Source organism: Macaca fascicularis, chromosome 7, assembly GCF_037993035.2.
Source record: "Macaca fascicularis isolate 582-1 chromosome 7, T2T-MFA8v1.1".
In the NCBI taxonomy this organism is placed as follows: domain Eukaryota; kingdom Metazoa; phylum Chordata; class Mammalia; order Primates; family Cercopithecidae; genus Macaca; species Macaca fascicularis.
Window position 1 is genome coordinate 86,528,342 of NC_088381.1, and position 22,602 is coordinate 86,550,943.

Here is a 22,602-nt window from a genome sequence, read left to right on the forward strand (position 1 = left end):
CCACCGGGCATCAGTTTCACACCCACGGTGCATGCAGAAACATGGCCCAAGCTCGAGACTTGCAATCTAATTCATGCAGTCTGACAGCACGATTCAAACAAAACTGACGCTGTGGGGAGAATGGCAGTGGCAAGCGCACAAACAGGTTCCCTCAACCTTGGAGAGACAAAAGGATCTCTCAATGGTAGTGCCTGGTCACTGAGACTCCACTGAGGTGGTCAGTTTTCAGGAGAGACCCAGGGAAGAGGCTGAGCAGTTCCCTGGCATGGTGAGACGCCCAGGCTGGCACAGTCATTAGCACAGATCAAGCACAAAGCAACTACCTCCAGGAAAGGAACCAATTGTTGGAAAGTAGAACCAACTTGGAATAAGAAAATAAATTGGGTTAAGACAGGATTTTCTATAGTTCTCTGTAGCCATTGAACTTTTGACAGAAGAAAATAGAAAATACATCCAGGGCTCTTTATGAGTAAGAATCAAAATGGAAAGTGGAAAGATCCTCTGGTTAGGTTTGATAGCTGTCCTTCCCTGGTTGCAAAAGGAAGGCTGTTAAGACCTGGCTTGTGATAGTGTGGGTCTGTTAGTTCTGGTCTCTCAACGTGAGCCTCGTATTGACAGTCTCCCAGAGTTAACGTGTCCATACCTACCTCTGAGGTTTCATTTGGATTTGTTTCTGTTTTTGTTTTTTGTTTTTTTTTAGAGACAGAGTCTCACTCCATCACCCAGGCTGGAGTGCAGTGGCACGATCATAGCTCACTGCAGCCTTGACCTCCCAGGCTCAAGCAATTCTCTGGCCTCAGCCTCCTGAGTAGCTGGGACTATAGGCACATGCCACCATGCCTGGCTAATTTTTTTTCATTTTTTGTAGAAATGGTGTCTCACTCTGTCATCTAGGCTGGAGTACAGTGGCATGACCACAGCTCACTACAGCGTCAATCTTCTGGGCTCAAGGGATCCTCCCGCCTCAGCCTCCCAAAGTGTTGGGATTACAAGTTTAAACCACCATGCCTAGCCTTCATTTGGATTTTAAGATTATTTAGTGTAAGAAAGAATCAATTTGGTTTTCTAATGTTTCTGATGTGATCAAATATCAGAACAAGGTGGAATAGCAAGTTCCTCGAAAAAGCAGGCAAGCAAACAAAAAACCTAGAAAGCACTAATGAGTTCACAAAACTCCATGGGGAAGAGAAAGCATCTGTTCCCACAAACAGGCTTTTGCATCTTGTGCTAAAATGAATGGTTGTAGGCTGAGGTGGGTGGATCACCCGAGGTCAGGAGTTTAAGACCAGCCTGGCCAACATGGTGAAACCCCATATCTATTAAAAATATAAAAATTAGCTGGATGTGGTGGCATGTGCCTGTAATCCTAGCTACTAGAGAGGCTGAGGCAGAATTCCTTGAACCCAGGAGGCGGAGGTTGCCATAAGCTGAGATCGCACCACTGCACTCCACCCTGGGTGACGGAGTGAGACTCTGTCTCAAATAAGTAAGTAAGTAAATAAATAAATAAATAACAAATGAATGAATGAATGAATGAATGAATGAATGAATGAATGGTTGTGAGGGTCTTGGATTATCAAAGTCATGATACGTAAAGTTATTTAAGTCTCTAAAACAAATCTAACTTCTTGTTCTTGGTTAACAGTGTCATATTCCTGCAAATGAAAAACTGAGAGGCGAGCATAAGAAGACTGTTAATGAGCTCAGTCATAAATGGTTACTTTGATAGGACAGCAATAAGGTTTCTTTTCTTTCTATAGAAATTGGGCTTTATCAAGAGGAACACAAATTGGGATTTCTGTTGGTTTGTTTAAGTTGGAAAAAAACAGCAGAAGATCAAGATGTATGTTAGACTGAATTCAATGGTGGCCAAAAATGGACTTATTTTTCCATGTTAAAATCTGTCCTCAGACAGACACACCTAAATAAACTCCGACTGGGACAAGGAGGCACAGATCCAGGTACGTGGGGTCCAACAGACATAAAACCACAGGCCTCTGCTGTGACCCTCGGAGAGGACACGTGGAAAGCTAAAACTGGCGCCACGGTGGTGATCACTGGGGTGCACAGCCTGCCTGACCCATCTTTATAAGTTAGCACCTCGCCCGGGACCAGGCTTTGAGCCAGCATCCAATAAATGTTTGCTAAGTAAAAGCAGCAGCAAATGAACCCCCCTACCATCTAATGGCATTGAGGGTTGCTGAGGCCTTCACACATCCAGAAGTTTCTATCTCTGCCTTTATCCTTACTGAGCTGATTTTTCTCCCTCCACCTCCCCCAACACCTCTGACCCACTCTCCATCATTCTCTGTCCTGCTCTGTGCCGAAGAAGACTAACCCCTCCAGGCAATACTGCCCAGGCCAATGGAGGCACCAGAAGGAAGCTGCATCCTACTCAGCTCCAGCTCCCACAGGCTCCGCTAACACTGTTCTGCCTCCATCACTGCAGTAGCTCCCCAACATCGCCTACCCAGTCCCCGGGTACCTCAACACCCTTTGTTGGTTCCCTTGTCCCCATGCACACCTCTGTAAGTAGTACCTTCATGAGACTCTTTCCAGTGGGTCATCGAAGGTGAGTTGTTTTTGGATGGGATGCAGATTAAAGTACTCATAATCCATCTGCCCAAACACACCCCCACTTCCCATTCCTCTACGAAAATTCTAGGGACCCCTCAAGGTCTGGCCCTAATGCCACTGGTCACAAAGGCCTCCCTGAATCCCCAGTTGAGAGGTTGCCCCATTCTCCTCCGTTATCTTAAAGCATTTGGACTCCACCCCATATTCCATTCACTACTCCTCTTGCAAGAGTTACGTGCTGTCTATTTTAGGTAGGGACTTTGTCTTACTCATCTCTGAATTACACAGAGTGATAAGCCCAAAACCTTGCAAACAAATGGTGCTGCAGATTTTATTTCAAAAAACAACAGGCAAGCCAACAAACCCTCTGAACAGTGTTCAACGAAAAGTGACAGGAGAAAATCTGCAACGTACTTAAAAACAAGGGATTAATATCTACAACATAGAGAAAGCAATCATTAAAAGACAAACAGCCCCACTGAAAAAATGGGCAAAGAATATAAATAAGCAATTCAGAGAAGGATTAAAATGGCTAATAAATATATAAAGAGACACTTAACTTTATTTACTTATTTATTTTGAGACAGGGTCTCGCTCTGTTGTCCAGGTTGGAGTGCGGCGATGTGGTCTTGGTTCACTGACTCCTCAACCTCCTCGGCTCCCACCTCATCCTCCCCAGTAGCTGGGACCACAGGTGAACACCACCACACTTGGCTAATTTTTTTTTTTTTTTGTAGAGTCAGGAACTTGCCATCTTGCCCAGGCTGGTCTCGAACTCCTGGGCTGAAACGATCCTCCAGCCTCAGCCTCCCAAAGTGCTGGGACTATAACAAGTGTGAGCCAATGTGCCAGCCAAGCGACATTTAACTTGAATAACAATGAGGGAAAAGAAGCTCATTAAAACAACCACCAGATCTCATTTTCACCTATAAGAATTCGCAAATATGACAACAATTAGTCATCACTACACAAAATTGGTGGGGGCCCACACACACTTCTGGGGGCAGTGTCAACCGGCACTATCTGTTTGGAGAGCCATGGCCCATGTCTAACACAATGTTAACTTGCACATATACATTGACTCAGCAGGTCGCCTCTCTGGAGCCAGACTATTTGGGTTCAAATCTTGGCTCTGGCACTTACAAGTTGTGTAACTGGGAAAAAGTTACTTAACCTCTCTGTGCTTTTGTTTCCACATCTGTAAAATGGGGGTAATAATAACACCTACCCCATCGGGTTTCTAAGATTAAATGAGTTAATACAAGGAAAGCACATGAAAAGTTAGTTGGCACACAGTAAGGGCCAGCAATCATCATTTATTATTATAACTAGTATTTGTTTTATTATTATGGATCCTGCAGAAATTCTCACAAGTGCACAGAGTCAGGAATAAGGATAACCACTGCAACATTGCTTATAACAGAAAAAAACCTGGAGGCGAATCAAAGGAACATTCATAGGTGTGGTATAACAAAACATGTTGCATCTCTAAAATGCCATAAAACTGTTTAAAAAGAATGAGGTAGGTCTCTATGTACCAGCATGGAAAGATTCCCAAGATATCCTACTGTTAGCTAAGAAAATCTAGGTAGGTCCAAAAAAAAACCATGTTTATTGTGATCCCATTTATGTTAAAAAAAAAATTATTTTTGTGTGTATATGTGCACATATCTGTTAAGGCACAGAAACAGGACACATATACTAATGTGTGAACAGTGGTGACATCTCAGGGAAGGAATAAATTAGGGATGGGATGAGGAGAGGAAGGAGATTTTGGATTTTGCTTTGTATACCTGCACTGTCTGAATTATTTACAATGGGAGAGCATTTATATAATACTCTAAATTTATAAATTTATATGTAATGTATAATTTTTTAAATAAAAATGCTCAATAAAATCCTGATGAGTTGAACTGAACAAATGTTATCAAGTGTGGACCCTCTGCAAGGCTGGTGATGCCGGATGGGAAATGGGGGGAGGTGGGATGAGATGCCATAACCAGGGACCCAGGGCATGTGGGGCGGGGGAGCAGGGCAGTGGCAGAACCTCTTCCACCTCCTTGCATGCTGCTGACCTTCCAGAGTAGCTGCAGCACTATCCACCTCCCCAAGCAGTGATAAAGAACTCACTGACCTAAATGTCAGGAAAGAATTACATAAATGATGGGCCAGCTACGCAAAGGTACACTGACCAGCCATTACAAGTTACGCCATAGAAGACTTATTGACTTGGGAGGTACAAGTTGCAAAAGTAGACAATCCTATTTGTATAAGACATTTGTGAATATGTGTGTGTGCATGTGTGTGTGTGTGTGTGTGTGTGTGTGTGTGTGCATACCTACACAGGTTGAATATCCCTAACCTGAAAATCTAAAATACTCCAAAATCTAACAGGGCACTCAAAGGAAATGCTCATTGAAGCATTTCCAATTTCAGATTTTCAGGTTAGAGATGCTCAACAAGTGAATATAATACAAATATTCCAAAATCTAAAATAATTGGAAATTCAAAACATTTCTTTTCCCAAGCATCTCAGATACAGGATATTCAACCTGTATATGAGTGTGCGCGCATACACTCAGAGACAGAATCAAAAAACAAAAAGAACATGGCCCAAAGTGTCAACAGTGATTATTTTGGGGTGGTGGGACTATGGGTGATTTTTATAGTTTTCTTGTTCTTTTCTGTGTTGCAAAAATATTCTGTATCCACGTATCCTTTCTGTACTATACTGAGAAGAATCAAGTAATGTAAATAGTCTTATACCTAGGCCATGCTACCTTCTATGCAACTGTGGGTCCCCCTCCAGCCTCTTCTCTCCTCTTTGGATCTGGTTCTACTGTGTTCCACTTGCCTCCCAGCAGGTGGGAAACACAGGGTTCTGGTAGGCAGAAGGGAGGGTATCCAAGAAAAGTTCCCTGACCTTCAGACTCTTAGACTCCATATCAAGAATGCTGCCTTCATTCCTGCATAGATAAGCCTTTGAAGTGAGCCCCAGGTCAGAGCCCTGATAAGGAGGGGAGGATCCCATAGTACAGCTAGGACTTCTTCACAGGTCCCTTATGCCCCCAACCCTCCATCTGCCTGGACTGCACCCCTCTGCCCTAGCCACTTAGAAAATCCCAAGCCAAGTTCCGTGGCAGCTCACATGCCAGCTGCTCTTTGTAGCCTTTCCTAATAGACACAGACTCTGTCTATGAGGAAGGCCTGGAATCCAAGTTGCCCAGGTTGAAAGCCTTGCTCTGACCCTTACTACTATAGCAGGTTACTCAGCCTCTGTGGGTCTCAGTTTGCTCATCTGTGTAATGGGATTAATAGTAGGGTTCTGGGGGCAATTATCAGTAGTGCTTGGCAGACAGCCAAGACTGACATAGGAGCAGCTGGTGGCAGTCATGGTAGGGGTACTGGAATCCGAGGACCCAGTTGCCATTCTCAGGAAATAGTCACGTGAGAGGAAAGAGAGGCTGAGTACAGGCACAAGTCAGACTACTTCTTTACAGAAAATAAACCTTCCACAGGAGAGGCTCCACCGAGGCCCCAGGACACACCCTTGCCTCCTTTCCTCAGTCCTCCTTCCCACTTTCCCTCCCTCCCTCTTCTGTGGCTTCCCCCATCCTCTTTTTTTTGGCTTCCTTTCCTCTTGTTCTTCTGCCCACCCAGGAGGAAGATGCTCATTCTGAGCTTCAGAGAACACTAGGATAGGATGCTGGGTTTGACCAGATTTACCAGTTCTGCCTTGGAGTAGCCATGTGGCACAGATGACTGAACATTGCCTTGGCCTTGAGAGGAGAGTCCCTGCAGGTGACACTGGAATCACTCAGCAAGACTCAGTCCCAGGAAACACAGAGCCCAAAGACAAGGTACTAAAAGATGTCAAAGGGTAGAAAGCACAAGCAGTATTTGACTATATAGAAACATCACAAATATTTGCTGCCCACAAACCTGCTAGAGCTCAGCAGAAGTGAAGATAACAAGGTCAGCATTTTCTCCATACTCACACTGTAAGGATCATTTGCCTTTGGTGAATGGAATCAGGGCATCACAGGTCCTGGTATAAAAAATTCTAACAATTTCTCATTCACTAAACCTTCTTAGTGCCGGGAACTGCGCTAGGGTCTCAGGAAGCAAAATGAGTCACATAAAGATGAGGACTATGAGACGCTGTGGTCCAGAGGGTCTAGCGGGGAGACAGACACCCCGCATGCCATGGCCAAGCCCCTCCATGGAGCTCAGAGAGGACAGGGCTGCAGGCAGGTCAGGAAGCAGCACTTTAGCTAATGTCAAAGAAGGGCAGGGTCCCGGGTAGACCACACAAGGAAGGGGCCCCCAGGTTAAAACAACAGCAACAGATAGGTGCAAAAGAAAGAAAAAGCATATGGAAAGTTTGCTGAACATCAAAGGCCCAGACTTAATGAAGAAACGTATGGTAAAGGTGAAGGGTCTGGGTGAGGACAGAGCAGCGGGGAGCGCAGGCTTGCTCACCAAGGGCTGGATGTATCATGCTTTTCTGTGCAGGAACCTCTGCTGGTTTTAAAGAAGGGAAAGGACAGCATGAGGTTTAGGGCTCTGAGGAATCCTACAGTGGCACTGGGGGAAATGGCCTGGAAGGGAGGCAGGGAAGCCAGTGAGGCAGTCACCAGGACACTCACTACCAGGGAGAGTATAAGTGAGCAGGCCCGGCCTGGGCTGTGGCCATGGGCTGGGCGGCAGAGGAGAAAGACCCAGAGGCAGGGCTGTAGTCAGTGCACCCCCATGCAGCCTTCTACTAGACAGGGAACAGCAGGCCTGACCTCTGGTGGGAGGGCACTTATCCAACAAGAGGCAGCCCCTCCCTTCCCCTCCACCACCTTCCCAGATCTCCACCCAAGGAAGAGTCCAGCAATGATCATGGAGGTGAACTTAGGCCTTCTGAAGGCAAGAAGGAAGCTCTTATAAATGACCACTGCTGGGGTCCTCCCAGGTGGACAGTCCAGGAAGGGGGACAGGGCCTTCTTGGACTGTCCGCTGTGGCGAGCCCAGCAGTGGTCATCTCAAGATGATCTGCTTAAATGATCACAGGAGATATGTCTGAGAGTTGTCACCAGGGTGTTTGAAACCAAAGGGGGAAAGTCTGGAAGTCCAGGTTCCTTGCAAGAACATGAGTGATGCCATTACCCACTGACGTATTCACCCCCAAGGTGGTCTGGCTGATCACTCAGAGCTTCGGTAGTCTGCTCCATTTGGGCTGTTTCTTCCCACTCTCACTAAGAAGATGGATTTTCCCGACACGGACTCCAGAATTGATGGATGCTGGCCAGTGGTAGAAATTCAAGAGCCCCCGAGGAAGGTTAGAGAAATAACAGTGATGGCATCTTCCCAGCCCAATTCAGTAAATGGGTCCGTGTGCGGCTGAGCAGAGCTGCAGGTTGAGCGTGGCTGTGGGGCCCTGTGGAGTGCAGCTTGTTTATGCCTAAGCGGCCAAGGCAAGACAATGAGACTTTCTTCCTTTCCACGGTGCCACTGTCTTGACACTGAGGGCATTGATGGGCTGGTTGCCATGGGAACCCGAGGCTGCTGATCCCATCCCATGGAGCATGAGGCTCCTGACAGCTGATGGCTATTCATCCCCCTTCCTTGCAGGACTAGACAGGGGGCCTTGCACCTGCTGCTGGGTCCTCAAGATGCTCAAAGAGCAGAGGCACAAGGACATCAGCAAGAACCACAGCTTGATGGGATGATGGGACCCGCAGGGTCCGAAGCATCCACAGTGAGCTCCAGGGCACTAGTGGGGCCTCCAGGGCGTCAGTGGGGCCTGCAGGGTACACAGGGCTCTCAGATCAGTGTGGAGCCAACCTAGCCAAGAGGCAAACTACAGCGTCACAAGGAGGGTGTCCTCATACACAAGTACACACATGGGAGGGCCTATCAAGTGACTCCGAAAAGCAAACGATTGGGATGAGAAAGCGATGGTGGCAGTGGTTCAATAAATGACACTTAAATAAAGCACAGGAGCCTGGCCTTGGTCCTTCACAAAGGCTTATAACCACTAAGAGACTCTTGCAATGCAGGGGCCACATTTTCTTATCTCTAAGTGCCCACGCCAGTGACAGCACACAGCAATACTCGCTGAATAAATGAACGCACATCTGCTAGCCATCAGAGAGGTGGCGGAATTGAAACTAATCTTAGAGAGCAGCCAGAGGACTAACTTTGGGTTGACTCACCCTGGAAGCCCAGAGACCAGTGTCAGAAACAGGCAAGCCATCAGGCAATGTCAAGGTGGCAGGAGGCCTGGGAGCCCAGACGAAGGGCACGTCCAGTGGGCTGGGGAAATCGGGATGAGTTGGCTGATGGAACTGACAATGGAACAGAACCGGGAAGGCTGAGGGGCTAACCTGGTGACAGGGTAAAGCCATTCTGGGCAGGAAGAATAGCAGAATCAAGCCTGAAAGGAAGCAAAAGCATGAAGACAGGGGTTCGGCAGAGCTGGAGCTACAGCCAGGGCTCAAGGCGGTAGGGTGGGACAGGAGGAGGCCCTGCAACAGTGCAGGGAGGTAGAGGCGATAGAGGCCACAGCCTGTGCTGGGCAGTGGCAGAGGTGAAGCAGGGAGCCTGAGAGCCATGCAGGAGACAATGAGACAGGCTTGGGGGAGCATGGGAGCAGGAGGAGGCGATGGTGACCTCTAGGCCTCCAGCTCTGCCACTAAGGTAGACAGGGTTCTCTTTTTATAGACAGGGACCCACACAAGGAGGAGGTTTCAGCAAAAGATGATTAGTGCAGCTGATAAACGTGCAGCTTGAGTGACTGAAATGTGCAGTGACTGAAATGTGAGTACCTCAAATGTGCAGTTTGAGTGGCTTCCTAGAAGGACTGGAGGGCTTTTCTTTTTCCATCCAATAGAGAGAGGTGTGAGAGGTTTCAATGCTGACGAACAGGAGCCAGTACAGATTGTCCAAGACAGAACGATGCTGGTGTGTAGCCCTTTGAGTCTGTGCATGTTCATACACATGCACGTGCACGCACCAGGTGGACAGAGGGAGAAACAGTGGCTGGTGGGGTCCAAGGAGGTTCCTATGTCATTCATTTGTTCATTTTGGCAGAGCTGAAAGGCTTTCTGTCTGATGATTTACCTTTGTCTGGGAAGCAGGTACAAGGTGACAGCAGTAGAAGGTGAGTCAGAGGGTGTAGGGTCCTGCCCTACACTGATTTCTCAGAAGGTAACTGGATCTAAGGCCTCATCACCATTAAACAGGCCTGGTGACACCTCCCTGAAGGGCTAGTGAGGGCCTTTGGAGCAAGAGTAGTCATGAGAAACATCAGCTGGGGAGAGCAAGGCCAGGGCTTCTGGTCAGTGGCAAGGCCAAGACCCAGTCCCAGGAGCCAGGAGGAAGCCACCCACCCAGGGCAAGGACAACTTGGAAGCCCTCCGAGGGCAGGGCTCTGGTAAAAGGAGGGTGGGAGGTGTCAGTAGCCTGGGCTGAGCTGTAGAAGATCAGAGGAACCACTTTTTAGATGGCAAAATCTGTGTAGAGGCTCAGAGATACAAAAGAGCTCAGGATGTTCCCCAGCTGGCATGCAGTTGGCAGACACTGGAGAACAGGGTCTGGACAGCCCTGAGTGCCCCTGTCGCCACCCAAAGCTCAAAGCCGGCAAGAGTATCAGGCAGTGTCCCAGCCTCCCCTAGCCCATCAACAGCTCTGTGTTTCTCATTTGCTTCCCTGGTTTCCACCTAGAGAAACTCAAGCCTTTCCAGTGGACCAGTCAGCTGAGCCACCTGCTCAGTCCTGATTCTGAGTCTGCCTCTGGATGCTGCCTTCTGGAGCTTTTCTGGCTCCATAGATGGCAGCTGGCTCAGCTTCGATCACCACTCCCCACACCAGCTCCAATGACTCAGGAGGGCAGTTCAGTCAATTAAAATCCTGCCCACTTAAATGCATCACTATTTGGGTGAAGATGTCAGATACGAGGGTTGAGACAATGAGCTTCACAATCCTAATCCTTGTCTCTGTCCCTCAGTTCACACCCAGAACCTCTTGCAGGCCAGCTGTGCACAGCCATTCCAGCTTGGCTCAGAGCATAAAACCAAGACAGCCTTAGACGGAAAATCAATCCCAGAGAACTAGGTCACAGGTGACTGCTATTCTGGGTTTCCCCTTGTCCCTACCAAACCCCTGACACTCTAGCTGGAACAAGTTCTGGCCCATTATTTTAACACCTGGTTAAGGCTTTGGCTTGTTTTTCATTGCAAGAACAAGTTGTCTGCAGCATGACAATTTTCTTCTGCTGACAAATGAATTGTGTAGGCTCACCTGAAATTCTGGGCCAGGTATGTCCTGCTCAGAAGCTATTTTAAGTAAAACTATTTAAGGCAAGTTCAAGATCATTTAAGGCTCTTAGATCTTTTAGGGCCCTGGCAGCCAGCCTGCCTTTTTACGTTCAGACTCAGAAGCAACAAATTAGCTCAATACCCCAGGCAAAGCAAAAACCCAAGGGAAAGTATGGCATCCAAGAACCACCCTTAAGATAAACGTCATTTCCAAGAGCAGCAGATGCTGAGCTGTTGTGATTTGGTATGTGGAGAATACCTTGCTGCCATCCTCTTCACACAAGCAACTTGTCTTTTCTCAGTGTCACAATGTCAAAGGTGACAATGCACACAGGTTGGAGTGAGGGTGACTGGAAGGAGCAAGAAGCAGGGGAGAATGGAAGGGTTCCTGGGCTCCGTGTCCAGCTGTGTCCAAACGGCCATGTGACCTGCAGCCAGGCATTCTGTTTCTCTGTCACCATTTCCTTGACAAGTGGATTGGCCCAATCTGGACATCTAAAGTAGGGACTTCTTAATCTGTGCTCGCAGGCACCTGTGCCTCCAAGGGTGTACTTCAGATGGTCCAGGAGCACCATGGGGTATGTGTCCAATGCGCATTTCCCTTTTTTCTCTCTTTAATGTTTTATGTGTATCTGTGTATATGTGTATGTATATAGGTATATATGTCAACATACATGTGTTTATATATTATGTGTGTGTATATATACACACTTGTATACATTACCATATGTAATATACCCCAATACAAAGAAAAAAAAGTACAACATATCTAGGCACAATTTTGTATATAATCCATGTATACATACACACACCCACACACATAAGCGTGTGTTGTAAAGTAGTACACTGCAGATAAAGTTTGAACTTCCTCTCCCCTCCTTCCCTTCTTGGAGGCCATTGCTAACTAGAATTTGATGCAGATCCTTACATCCCACACTTTTATACTTTTACTACATCTATAAGCATCCACAATACAGTACAGATGTGTGGTTTTTGTTTGTTTGAGACAGAGTTTCACTCTACTCTTGCCGCCCAGGCTGGAGTGCAGTGGTGTCATCTCAGCTCACTGCAACCTCCACCTCCCAGGTTCAAGTTATTCTCCTGCCTCAGCCTCCTGAGTAGCTGGGATTGCAGGTGTGCACCACCACGTCCAGCTAATTTTCATATTTTTTTAGTAGAGACAGGGTTTCACCATGTTGGCCAGGCTGGTCTCAAACTCCTGACCTCAGATGATCCACCTGCCTCAACCTCCCAAAGTGCTGGGATTACAGGCGTGAGCCACCGTGCCTGGCCTGTTTTGTGTGTTTCTTAACGTTTACATGAATATGATCACATTGGACATCTACAATTTGCCTTTTTTCTCTCTCAACATTATTTGAGAGATGTATCTGTGTAGATATAGATCTGCTTTATTCATTTCTAACCACTGTAGAGTCTTGTGTGGTGTGACTATTTTGATTTAGTTCTCTATTCTACTTTAAGGAAGGTAGGTTTTCCCTTCATTTAAAAAATGCCTGCATGGACATTCTTATACAAGTCTCCTTGTGCACATGTGCGAGGGTTCTTCCAGGATATGTCTAGATGTGGACTTGCCGGTGCAGTTCAGCCTCACTGTGTATTGCCAAATTGCTCTCCAAACTATACCAATCTCCACCAGCAGCATCTGAAAGTTCCCATTGTTCTATATCCTTGCCAGCACGTGATGCTAACACTCTTCCATGTCGGGCAACGTGACAGGTGTGAAATGGTATCTCATCATTGCCTAAATTGCAGTGCTCCAATAACCCCTAGCGAGCTTGAGGGAAGCTGGGCATCATTTCTTATATTTATTGGTCATTTGGATTTCTCTTCGTTGACTTCTCTATTCATAAACTTCCCCATTTTTCTACCTGGCATGTATCTTTTTTTCTGAGTGATTTATAGTTTTCAAAATAATCTGTGTACTAATCTGTTTGTTACATATTGTAAATACTTTCCCAGTCTATTACTTGCTTTTTAACTCTGTTATGATGCCTTTGTTAACATAGAATTTTTATCTCAATGTATCAATCTCTTCATTTTAAAATTTGTTTATTTTCATGACTTGTTGAGGAACTCCTTTCCCAATGTGACAAAGGTATTCCACTGTATTTCTTTCTAAAAGTTTTATATACATATAAAAATTACTGACAGAGAAACAGTAATCCCATCTGGAATGTACTGTTGTGTAATGTGAGGATCCAATTGTTTTTCCACGGGGAGAGCCTGTTCTCCCAGCACCATTTAGTAAATAGCCCATCCTTCCCCATCCATTTATAACTCTTCAGCTCACACGCACAAGTTCCCACACATGCTTGGGTTTGAGGGGACTCTATTGATGGACTGCGTCCATGTTCAGCTGTTGTCGTTACCACAACTCCCCTCCTCCTCTTCTTTCCCAGAGTTGTCTGAGGTATTCTTGGACCTTACTCTTCCATATGAACTTTATAATTCATTTGCGTGATTTCATATTCCACATTAAAACTTGTCATGGCTTAAACTAGATTACATTGAATTTGCAGATTAAATTGGGGCAACTATGAGAGCAAGTTCTCCCATACACGAACACAACACATCTGTCCCTTTATTTAAAACTTTTTTTTTTTTTTTTTTTTTTTTGAGATGGAGTTTCACTCTTATTGCTGAGGCTGGAGTGCAACGGCGCGGTCTCGGCTCACCACAACCTCTGCCTCCCGAGTTCAAGCGATTCTCTTGCCTCAGTCTTCCAAGTAGCTGGGATTACCAGCATGTGTCACCACGCCTGGCTAATTTCTGTATTTTTAGTACAGACAGGGTTTCTCCATATTGGTCAGGCTGGTCTCAAACTCCCGACCTCAGGTGATCCGCCTGTCTCAGCCTCCCAAAGTGCTGGGATTACAGGTGTGAGTCACCACACCCGGCCTAAACTTTCTTTTCTCAGTCCTTCTTCTAAATATTTTATGTTTCTCTATAAAAGTCTCACCTTTTTAAAAGACCTATTTCAAAGTATCTTACAGCTTTTATGCAAGAATGAAGAATGGTTCTTTTATCTTCTCAGATGTGCTGCCATGCAGGTAGCTGTTGCTGATCAACTCCCTTATTAGCTCCAGTGGTTAATCTCTAGGTTCTTTTGGATTATCCATGTAGTTATGTCATCTGCCGATAATGACACTGGACACTTCCACATTTTTATTCCCTTTGAAATACTGTGGTGTTACCTGGAATGATGAGTACAGGGACAAAGAGAGGCTATCTTGTCTTGTCCCTGGGGATGCATATTTTACAACGGAGAGGATCCACAGCCCTTATCAGATGTTGAAAGGGAGCCAAGACTCAAGAAAGGTGAATAACCACCAGTCTAAATTACCTCTGGACCAAGTAAAATAAACTGAAACCAGTTATTAGTTGTATGGAAGAAAGTAAAACAAGCAAGCAAGAACTTTGAGCACAGCAACTATCTGGGAGAAAACCAGGGCTGTGATTCAGGCAAGTACAGAACATAACACTAATTGCCCATTAAGGGCTTGGAGAAAGAGTTTCACAAAGGAGATCTCAGACCAGAGAATACAGCAGAAGAAAATTGAGCAGGGGATGGAACTGTCAGAGGTGACATATGCATACCATGTGAACACAAACAGCTTCCTTCGCTTACTTCACCCCCATTTACTCATCTGTAAGTCAAAGCTAATAATATCTACATCTTATTTATGAGTCACAAATTCTCCTGGCTGAAAAAAAGGCAAATAAGGTTTTCAAAGAGTTCTTATTGAGTGGGTAGAGGCTCAAATGCTCCGGGCCTTTTCCACATTAGCAGTGCACTTAGAGAGGGGAAAGAAAAGCTTGTTTTGGAATAAAGAGTAATATGCCCTCCGTGAGTAATCACACACAAGCCTCTGAGACAGCTCCTATCCCCAACCAGCTAATCCCTGTGTTAGTGAATGTCACCACAGTGCCACTGCCAGCACCATGCCTGAGTGACCAGGCTGCGTGGCATTCATCCTGGCTGCACTGGACAGAGCTGGGGAGACCCCAATTGACTCCCCAGAATATCCTGGGTAGGGAGTGTGCATCGGAGGGAATCTTCTCTCCCATGAGCAAAATCAGGAGAGCAGGCTGCACATAAAAACTCAGCAAGTCTGACAGAGGTTGTCTCGAAGGGCCGGCATGGCCAAGGGTTAGGCATTTCTATTCCCACAGACAGATATTTCCGGGGAGAGTTACCTGTGCCTCTCTGCCTCTCTCTTGCAGTGTGAGCTCACAGCTCAACTTCAGCTCCATTCTGCTCATTTAATTTTAGGATCCCAAAACCCAGGCACTTTGTAATTTATCATGTAGCTTAAGTCACTTTTAGCTGCAGGCAAACTGCTGGGCCACCTGGGCACAGCAGCAAAGTGTGGCAGGAGCCAGGGGCACAAAGCAAACATGAGGAACGCCTTCTTCAGCCTGGACAATCAGCCAGGGAGAGTCAGGAACTACAGAGACGAACGCAGTCAGTGCTACTCGAAGGCAAAATCTGAAATCACAGGATGTTTGGAGGGATTTCAGTGGTTAAAAAAAAAAAAAAATATATATATATATATATATGGATATACATGTGTGTATATGTATGTGCATGTATATGTGTATACATATAACATTTTATATATACATATACACACACACACATATTTTTAAAAGGTCTCCAAAGATGTGCTAGCATTCTTTCAGATAAACTCGAACGTGCCTTGCGAAGATTCTATCATTCAAATGGTAGAATCTACCCCTCCAGCAGGCCACACACCTAACAGCACATCAACGTGGGGCTTGGGATCCAGAAGAAATGTCATTTCTATCAGGGACGCCACCACACCTTGCTGGCTTCTGCCACGGATAATGATGAAACTAAATTTAACACTGCCTGGCACTGAGGTTTAGAGTTATGAGTCGGCGCTTCCCTGTCACTTCACTTAATCCTCTGAGTGTGTAGTTTGTAGATTTGTTAACTGCACTGAGAGGTCCCCTGGTGCGACCCCAAACTGATGGCCTCTCCAGGAGCCATAAATCTGGATCAACCCCAACTCACCACCCCTCAGCCCGGTAGCTGGTTGAGACAGGAAAAAGGCACCCGCCGGGCGGTCCTTTGAGGGTAATGCCGCCTTTGTGCCCAGGGTGTGGCCTGCTTACTAACTGACAGAAGAGGTGACAGCCAAGCCCGTGGGGTGCGGGGCTGAGAGGGCTCCTCGCTGGCCCCGTGGGGGCCGGTAAGGGTCAGGCCCCGGTCCAGGCTCTGTGGCAATGCAACATTAGATCTTTCCGACAACCGAACAGTGTAGACATTGCCACTAACTGCAAAGGAGCATGTCAGGGAAGTGACTCGCCAAAGGTCACACCGCTCTGCCATCGGAACTGCCGCAGGAGCCCACAAACAAAGCGCCCTCCCTCCTTTCCTGGAGAGGTTTTAAACCCAGGACCCCCAGCCCTACGCTGTCCCAAAGCCTCTCCGACGGCGGCCGGGCTCCAGGGTGCAGGCACCCTGGTCATCTACCTCCGGAGCGGCGGACACCGAGGCAGCGCGAGTCCCCCAGACGCCGGGCCACGCTCATGTCACCCAAGCAGCGGCCGGCCGCCTTGGCGCGCACACAGGGTCCAGAGCCCGCGCTGCCCGTCGGGGGCAGAGGGGCCGCTCCTCCGCGGGGGAGAGCTGGGTGGGCGCTCAGGACCCAGCGGCGGACGGCGCGCGACGCCCGAGACAGCCCAGCCTTCCCCGGAGCCCGGCAGGTGTCCGCGCCGCCCCAGCTTCTGAGGCCACACTTCCGAGCGCAGGGTTGGGAGGCACTGCCCGGGTACTTGCGGTCGGCGCGCCGGATCTGCGTGGGCGCCCACGAGGGACCCCGAGTCCCCCCAGCCGAGTGTCCCGCGCACGCCCTCCCGGGTGACCCCCCCCCGGCAGGGCGCCCCGGCCGCCTGCAGTCCCCAAGCGGTCCCGGAGCCTTCCCACGCGCGGCCCGGCGCCGGGGCCGGGCGGACAGGACTGCGGAGGCTGCCCCCTCGCGCGCGCCAGAGGCCGCCGGGAAAGTTTTCGGCGCGCGGGGCCGGCCGCACTCACCTGGCCCAAGTTGAGGTAGCCGTGCGCCGCGGCCACGCGGTCCGCTTCGGCCGGGCCGCCCAGCACTTGCACTGCCCAGTGGTTGGTGTAGACGGGGCGCGGCGGGGGCGCGGAGCAGGCGGCAGGCAGCGCCAGCAGCAGCAGCCAGCGCCAGGGACGCGGCGCGAGCGGCCGGAGCCAGGGCCCGCCGGCACCCCCCGCGTTCCCTGCGCCGGCGGTGGCGGCGGCGGCCCGGGGCGGCGGCCGGGGCCCGGGCGCAGGCAGCGCGCGCGGAGGCATAGCGGCGGCAGGCTCGCGCGGCGCCCGAGCTGCGAGTGCGCCGGGGGGTGGAGTGCCGCCTTTTAAAGCCGCTCCGCGCCGGGGAAGCGCCGCCGCCGCCACCGCCGCGGGCGGGAGCCAGGGAGGAGGAGGCGGCCGCGGCGCGTTCCCGCCCGCGCGGCCCGGCGGCGCCCCCGGGCCCGCGCTCCTGCGGCCGGGCTCCGGGGCCGAGACCGGTCCGGGAGGCCCGAAACGCCCCCCACCGGGGGAACTTCTCCGCCGACTTTTGGGGCTCTCGGGACGCAGGACCGGCCCAGCGGCGGCCTCGGCCCCGCGAGTTCTGCTGGGAGCGGGGAGGCCCTGGCGTCTCAGGTGAGTCCCCTGTTCCCTAGACCGGCCGGACACCCGGAGGCTGCACTCACCTGGCGGGGCCTCAGACGCCCGGCGGCCTCGCCCGCCTCCCTAGACAGAGGGCTTGCCAGTGTGCAGGGTCCCAGGGAGAAGAAGCTGCCGGGAAGACACTGGATCGCCCAGGACCCAGCATGGCTGAAGGGGCATGTTGAACAGGGCAAAGGCATGTGGCGAATTAGCCGGGCTCACGAGCATGTACCCGAGAAACCACCGCACAGAGCCCATCTGGGCAAATGACTGTCCTGGCTGAGGGCAGGTGCCCCACCTGTAAAATGGGGGGAACAGTGGTATCTACCCCATCGGCCTGATTTGAGGATGAGGTCCGCTTTTGCTGTACAATAAGCTGTCCATAAACGTTCGTTTTTATGAGCCCAGGGCCTGCCTTGTGGTAGGTGTTCACTAGATGATGTACACTCTTAGAAGCACCCACTGAGCTGGGACCAGCAGTGGGAAAGTGAGTTGAATCATCCTCACCCCTGTTGCCTAGAGCAGCCTGGTATCCAGTGGATAATGATTTGAAGTACCCTGGAGATGTATGGAAATGTTCCATGACCAAGGAATTATGAAGGGTAAGGATCGCTGCTAGATCCCTTCTGTCATCCCTCCCAGGACCCATTGGTCCCACTGGCCCACTTGCAGAAAGCAAGCCATCAGCCTGCTTAATACAGGAAGTAAAACAAAAAGGTCGAGAAGGCCTTGAGGTGGGAAGGAAGCTGCTTCTCTGATGCTCAGTTCCAGGAGCAGTCTCCTGTTGAGCGTGCAGGATTCACTTGGAGTCTGTGGCTTGGCAGCCTGAGTTGAGAGGCTGGGGCAAGAGGGGATGGGCAGAGGACAGGATCTGCATAGATGGTTTCCGAGGTCCTTTCCAGCCTCGCTCTCAGGAGCCCTTTGGTTTCGTAACCCACATGATTCATCCTTTCTGCAGGTGTGAGTCACCCCTAATGGAGGTGGGAGAACAGGAGGCGTGGTGGGAGGCCCCATCCCAACAAGTCACATGCATGTTCACAAGGGCTCCTGCCAAGGGCCCATCTTGGAACCTGGAGATCAATGTCCCACACGGCCTTCCCTTTGCTGCTCTAGATGCAGCTTCACCTCCCTGTGTTCCCCTGGCAAGTGGGGTCCGCTGCTTGGGCAGTCACTCTAGGTCTGTCCACGCTGCAGAAGACAGCCACTGTGTGTCCCTCCTACAGATGGACTGGATGCTCACCAGCCCCTGCCAATGGAGAGACACGAGGCCCTCATGCAAACTGGCAGCCCTAGAGGAGAACCCACCATACCTGTTGGACAGAAACAGTACCCAGAACCCTCAGTCTGCCTCTGCCTGACATGGCCCTGGCTGCCTAGCCAACTGGCCTGTAGAAGAGGGATATTGGCCTGAGTCAAGGGGACAGAGTTGGAGGCATTGCATGGTCACCTAGCAGCAGTATGTCTGGGCAACATGTGTTACCTCTCTTCCCCTTCTCCTGCCGGCCAGATATCCCTCAGATTCATCCTGGATCCGGTACTGTTCTTCTTCGAGTATATGGCCTGCTTCAAGATAATGTACACTGCACATCAGCTAAATAATTATAAAGCAGCTAGTGTCTCCCAAGACGGAGCCCCCGCAATGTCAGTGATTTTGACAGGCAGAGGTAAGGGTGTTTCCATAATAATGTGGTAAATTAAGGGATTCAGCCTGATGTACTGAGGGAGACTAAAATGCATCTGAATTTTTATTTGGAGAGATCTGAATTTATTTTATTAACAAGTCTGGTCCTTTTGGGCTGAACTTTCCATTTGTCATGGAAGTGCCCTAGCAATATCTTGACTCCAATGTTGTAGGAAGACCACCTTCCCAAAATGAACATCCTAAATCAAATCGCCTCCTGTGGGTTTCCTATTGATTTACACGGTGACAGGATTAGCTCAATCACAGGAGTACCAGCCCTTTTCATTGTGATAGGATCTGTAATAAAACTTGGCTAGTCGTCCTGCAGGGAGGGGATTTATTACTCAGTCAGACTCTGGCTCTCCAGATGACCCCCGAGATCTACATAGCTCTGTGGGGAGGGAACGGGATGCTGCTTCCCTAGATTGAGGTCTTTGAGCCTCAGGAGGGACAGGACATGGACCCGAAAGGTGATTGGAGCCTGGTCATATTTCGGAAGTTTTGTGATATTTATACTAACATCTTCTAAAATCAGAAAAGAGGAGAAGACATTGAATGATGTGTTCTCATGCCCACCAGTGATCCCTTTACAGCAAGTACAGGGTTATCCAGCCAGAGCCCAGGAATACCCATACAGCCAAGACCACTGGACAGCAAGAGCCTTTGCGCAGCCTTCTAGGGTGGGATAAGACAGACTTTGATGCAGAAATTACCTCTGTGTAGGGAATAGACGCTTTGCTGAAAAATTGCATTTTTGGCAATAATGCTAGGTTCAGCAGGCCAAAGTAGCATCCTTTGAAAAATGTCTGATGGATACCACCTTCAGGATACCAGAGATGAGCATGGACTCAAAGCCCAGCTTTGTCATTTACTCATGTGCAGCCTCAGTAAAGTTGCTTCAGTTTGCCCTACTGAAAATACTAGTAACACTGCTGTCCCCATGCAGAGGTGCTGTGAGGACGACAAGAGCTGATGTGTGCAGAGCCTGGCACCCGGAGCCTGGCACCAAGTCAGCACTCCATAAATAGTGGCAACAGTGACCACTGCTAACCAGGAGCTCTCCAGTGGGATAGAGTAGTTAGGGCTGAATACTCTGACCTTCTCTGGATGAGGGCTCACTGTCCTCATCTATGCCTGGGTGCACATTTTCTCGCATTTTAACATCCCCAAATCAAGAAACATCTCACAATTAGTGTTTTGCAATCACTACTGGCCTGGGCTGAAATTGAGTTCTTTCAGAGAGGGTTTGTGTTTGCTTCTGCCAGTGATCTGGGGACACAACTCCTGAAACTCCTTGGGGATCTGCTGAATGGTGTGACCCCAGAATGAGAACCAGCTTATGGTTCTAATGATCAGTGCAGGGCATCTCTCCCTATTTCTCTCTCCCCTCGCCAGGGCCAAAATAGAAACCTGTTGATTCCTTGCTGTTCCTCTCCATGGCGGGTTTATTTCTCATTTTCTTCTGTACTGACAGTGGAGTCTTTCTTTTCTTGCCTGCCTGCCTGCCTGCCTGCCTGCCTGCCTTCCTTCCTTCCTTCCTTCCTTCCTTCCTTCCTTCCTTCCTTCCTTCCTTCCTTCCTTCCTTCCGTCCCTCCCTCCCTTCCTCCTTCCCTCCTTCCTTCGAAGCTTCCTTTTTTTCTGAGACAGAGTTTCACTTTTGTCACCCAGGCTAGAATGCAATGGTGCGATCTCGGCTCACTGCAACCTCCGGCTTCTGGGTTCAAGTGATTCTCCTGTCTCAGCCTCCCAAGTAGCTGGGATTACAGGTGCACACCGCCATGCCTGGCTAATTTTTGTAATTTTAGTAGAGATGAGGTTTCACCATGTTGGCCAGGCTGGTCTCGAACCCCTGACCTCAGGTGATCCACCTGCTTTGGCCTCCCAAAGTGCTGAGATTACAGGCGTGAGCCGCCACGCCCAGCCGACAGTGGAGCCTTTCATTGCTCCATCTTTAGGGAGGCATCTCCTGTGAGACTTTCCATCTTGGACATTTTTCTTTTCTTAGTAATACGTTAAATAACGACACATTTTCCAATTGAAGGTATCTCTTAGATTTGATGACATATGATACTAATGCCTTCAAGACATATTGCAGTAAAGAAGCTTGTTGAATTCTTCCAAATATATTTGCTATGTCCGTGTATGTGTGAGTGTGGCATCTATTGATATACTACAGAAAAGGTACAGAGAGTACAGCATTTTTCATGAAAATCTGTTTTGAATCCTCAACGAGGTAAAAGCTTTTTCAAAGTAATTGCCTGGCTCATTTGAATTTTCAAATACCACATTTCTATCGGGAGAACCCTCAGATACTTTGGGCCAGACAGCACTCAGAGGCGAGATACCAATGGGATTTACAGTCATTCCCTAGACCTGACAGTGCTGCTTGAGCCCAGATAAACACCCACGGTCCCCAGGAACAGAAGGTGTGATGCAGGTCACACACAGCCAATGGGCCTGAGACATGGAGAGCCCAGGGCAGACTAGACCTCTGCCTCCCACCAGCCCCCTTCCGCCATCCCCGAGAAACCTTTACCCTTGCCCAGGTTTCTACAAACCAGGGGTTTCCCCAGCCAGGTCCTCTTCTCTCCCTTTCACACTTTTCTTTGCCCTCCTTTTTACTCACTCCACATCCCACTCACAGCTGCTGCCCCTAGCAGTGGTGGGTCAGGGGCTTTTGCTCCCCTGCAGCTCCACGCTCTGCGTCCTTCTGGGCTCTGCCTTCTGCTCGGTGTTCACAGTTTCTCAGTGGTCTCTTCAGTATCTGCTCATTCATGTGACCATCTGGGGTGGGGAGGGCATGGAGCAGCTCCCACTTGACTCTCCTCTCTGCTTAAACTCTCTATATCTAGATCCTAGTTCTCTTAAGAAAGAGCCCTTGAAAACTGCTTCTTCTGTGAATCAGTTACCCTGGGTCTAGCAATTATGTATCCCAGTGTTCCTTTCCTAAACTCCCATGTGGAAATTTAGTGTCAAACAAAGAATTTAGGGGCAAAAAAGCTGAAACTCCCTGAGAAGCTCTTCCTGACTAAGAATGAGAGCTTGGCATTCATCTCGTTTCCCTTTTCACCTCAGCATCTGGGAGGCTCAGAGCCACATGTGACAGAAAAATCATAGTTCTTTATTTCTGCTTCGCTGCAGTAGGTAAGATGCCTTTGGTTACAAAATATGAGAATGCCCAACTGAAATGAATGTGGACAATAAGGACAATTCATTATTTTGCAAACAAGAATTTGGTAGTAGGTGGATCCAGGGTTGTTAATTCAGCAGCTCAGTGATGCCGGGACTCAAGATAGCTTTTCTATACTTTACTTGCCTTT

General features: G+C 49.0%; 2 protein-coding genes and 1 long non-coding RNA gene across 19 annotated transcripts in view; 1 reads left to right on the forward strand and 2 right to left on the reverse strand.

Moving 5' to 3' along the window:
* PCSK6 (proprotein convertase subtilisin/kexin type 6) overlaps nt 1-17,281 on the reverse strand; it is a 191,290-nt gene extending 174,009 nt beyond the window's left edge. For all 16 annotated transcript variants that reach the window (XR_012415496.1, XR_012415495.1, XR_012415497.1 and 13 more), the window contains exon 1: nt 16,966-17,281. Coding sequence is in view for 9 of the 16 variants with exons in the window: in XM_045396062.3 (XP_045251997.2) it covers nt 16,966-17,244 (279 nt within the window). In the remaining 7 variants the exon portion in view is untranslated. The remainder of the gene's footprint in view (nt 1-16,965) is intronic.
* SELENOS (selenoprotein S) overlaps nt 1-17,484 on the reverse strand; it is a 219,340-nt gene extending 201,856 nt beyond the window's left edge. Inside the window, exon 1 of the mRNA XM_005560619.4 lies at nt 17,342-17,484. The gene's annotated coding sequence lies outside the window, so the exon portion shown is untranslated. The remainder of the gene's footprint in view (nt 1-17,341) is intronic.
* A 129-nt stretch (nt 17,485-17,613) lies between these two features.
* Nucleotides 17,614-19,492, forward strand: LOC141407253 (uncharacterized). 2 transcript variants are annotated; one of them, XR_012415501.1, is made up of 2 exons: nt 17,614-18,203; nt 18,825-19,492. It is a non-coding gene; the product is annotated as an uncharacterized lncRNA (long non-coding RNA). The 2 variants fall into 2 exon arrangements; XR_012415500.1 differs by having other exon boundaries at nt 17,616-18,203; nt 18,560-19,492.
* Nucleotides 19,493-22,602: the final 3,110 nt, after the last annotated feature.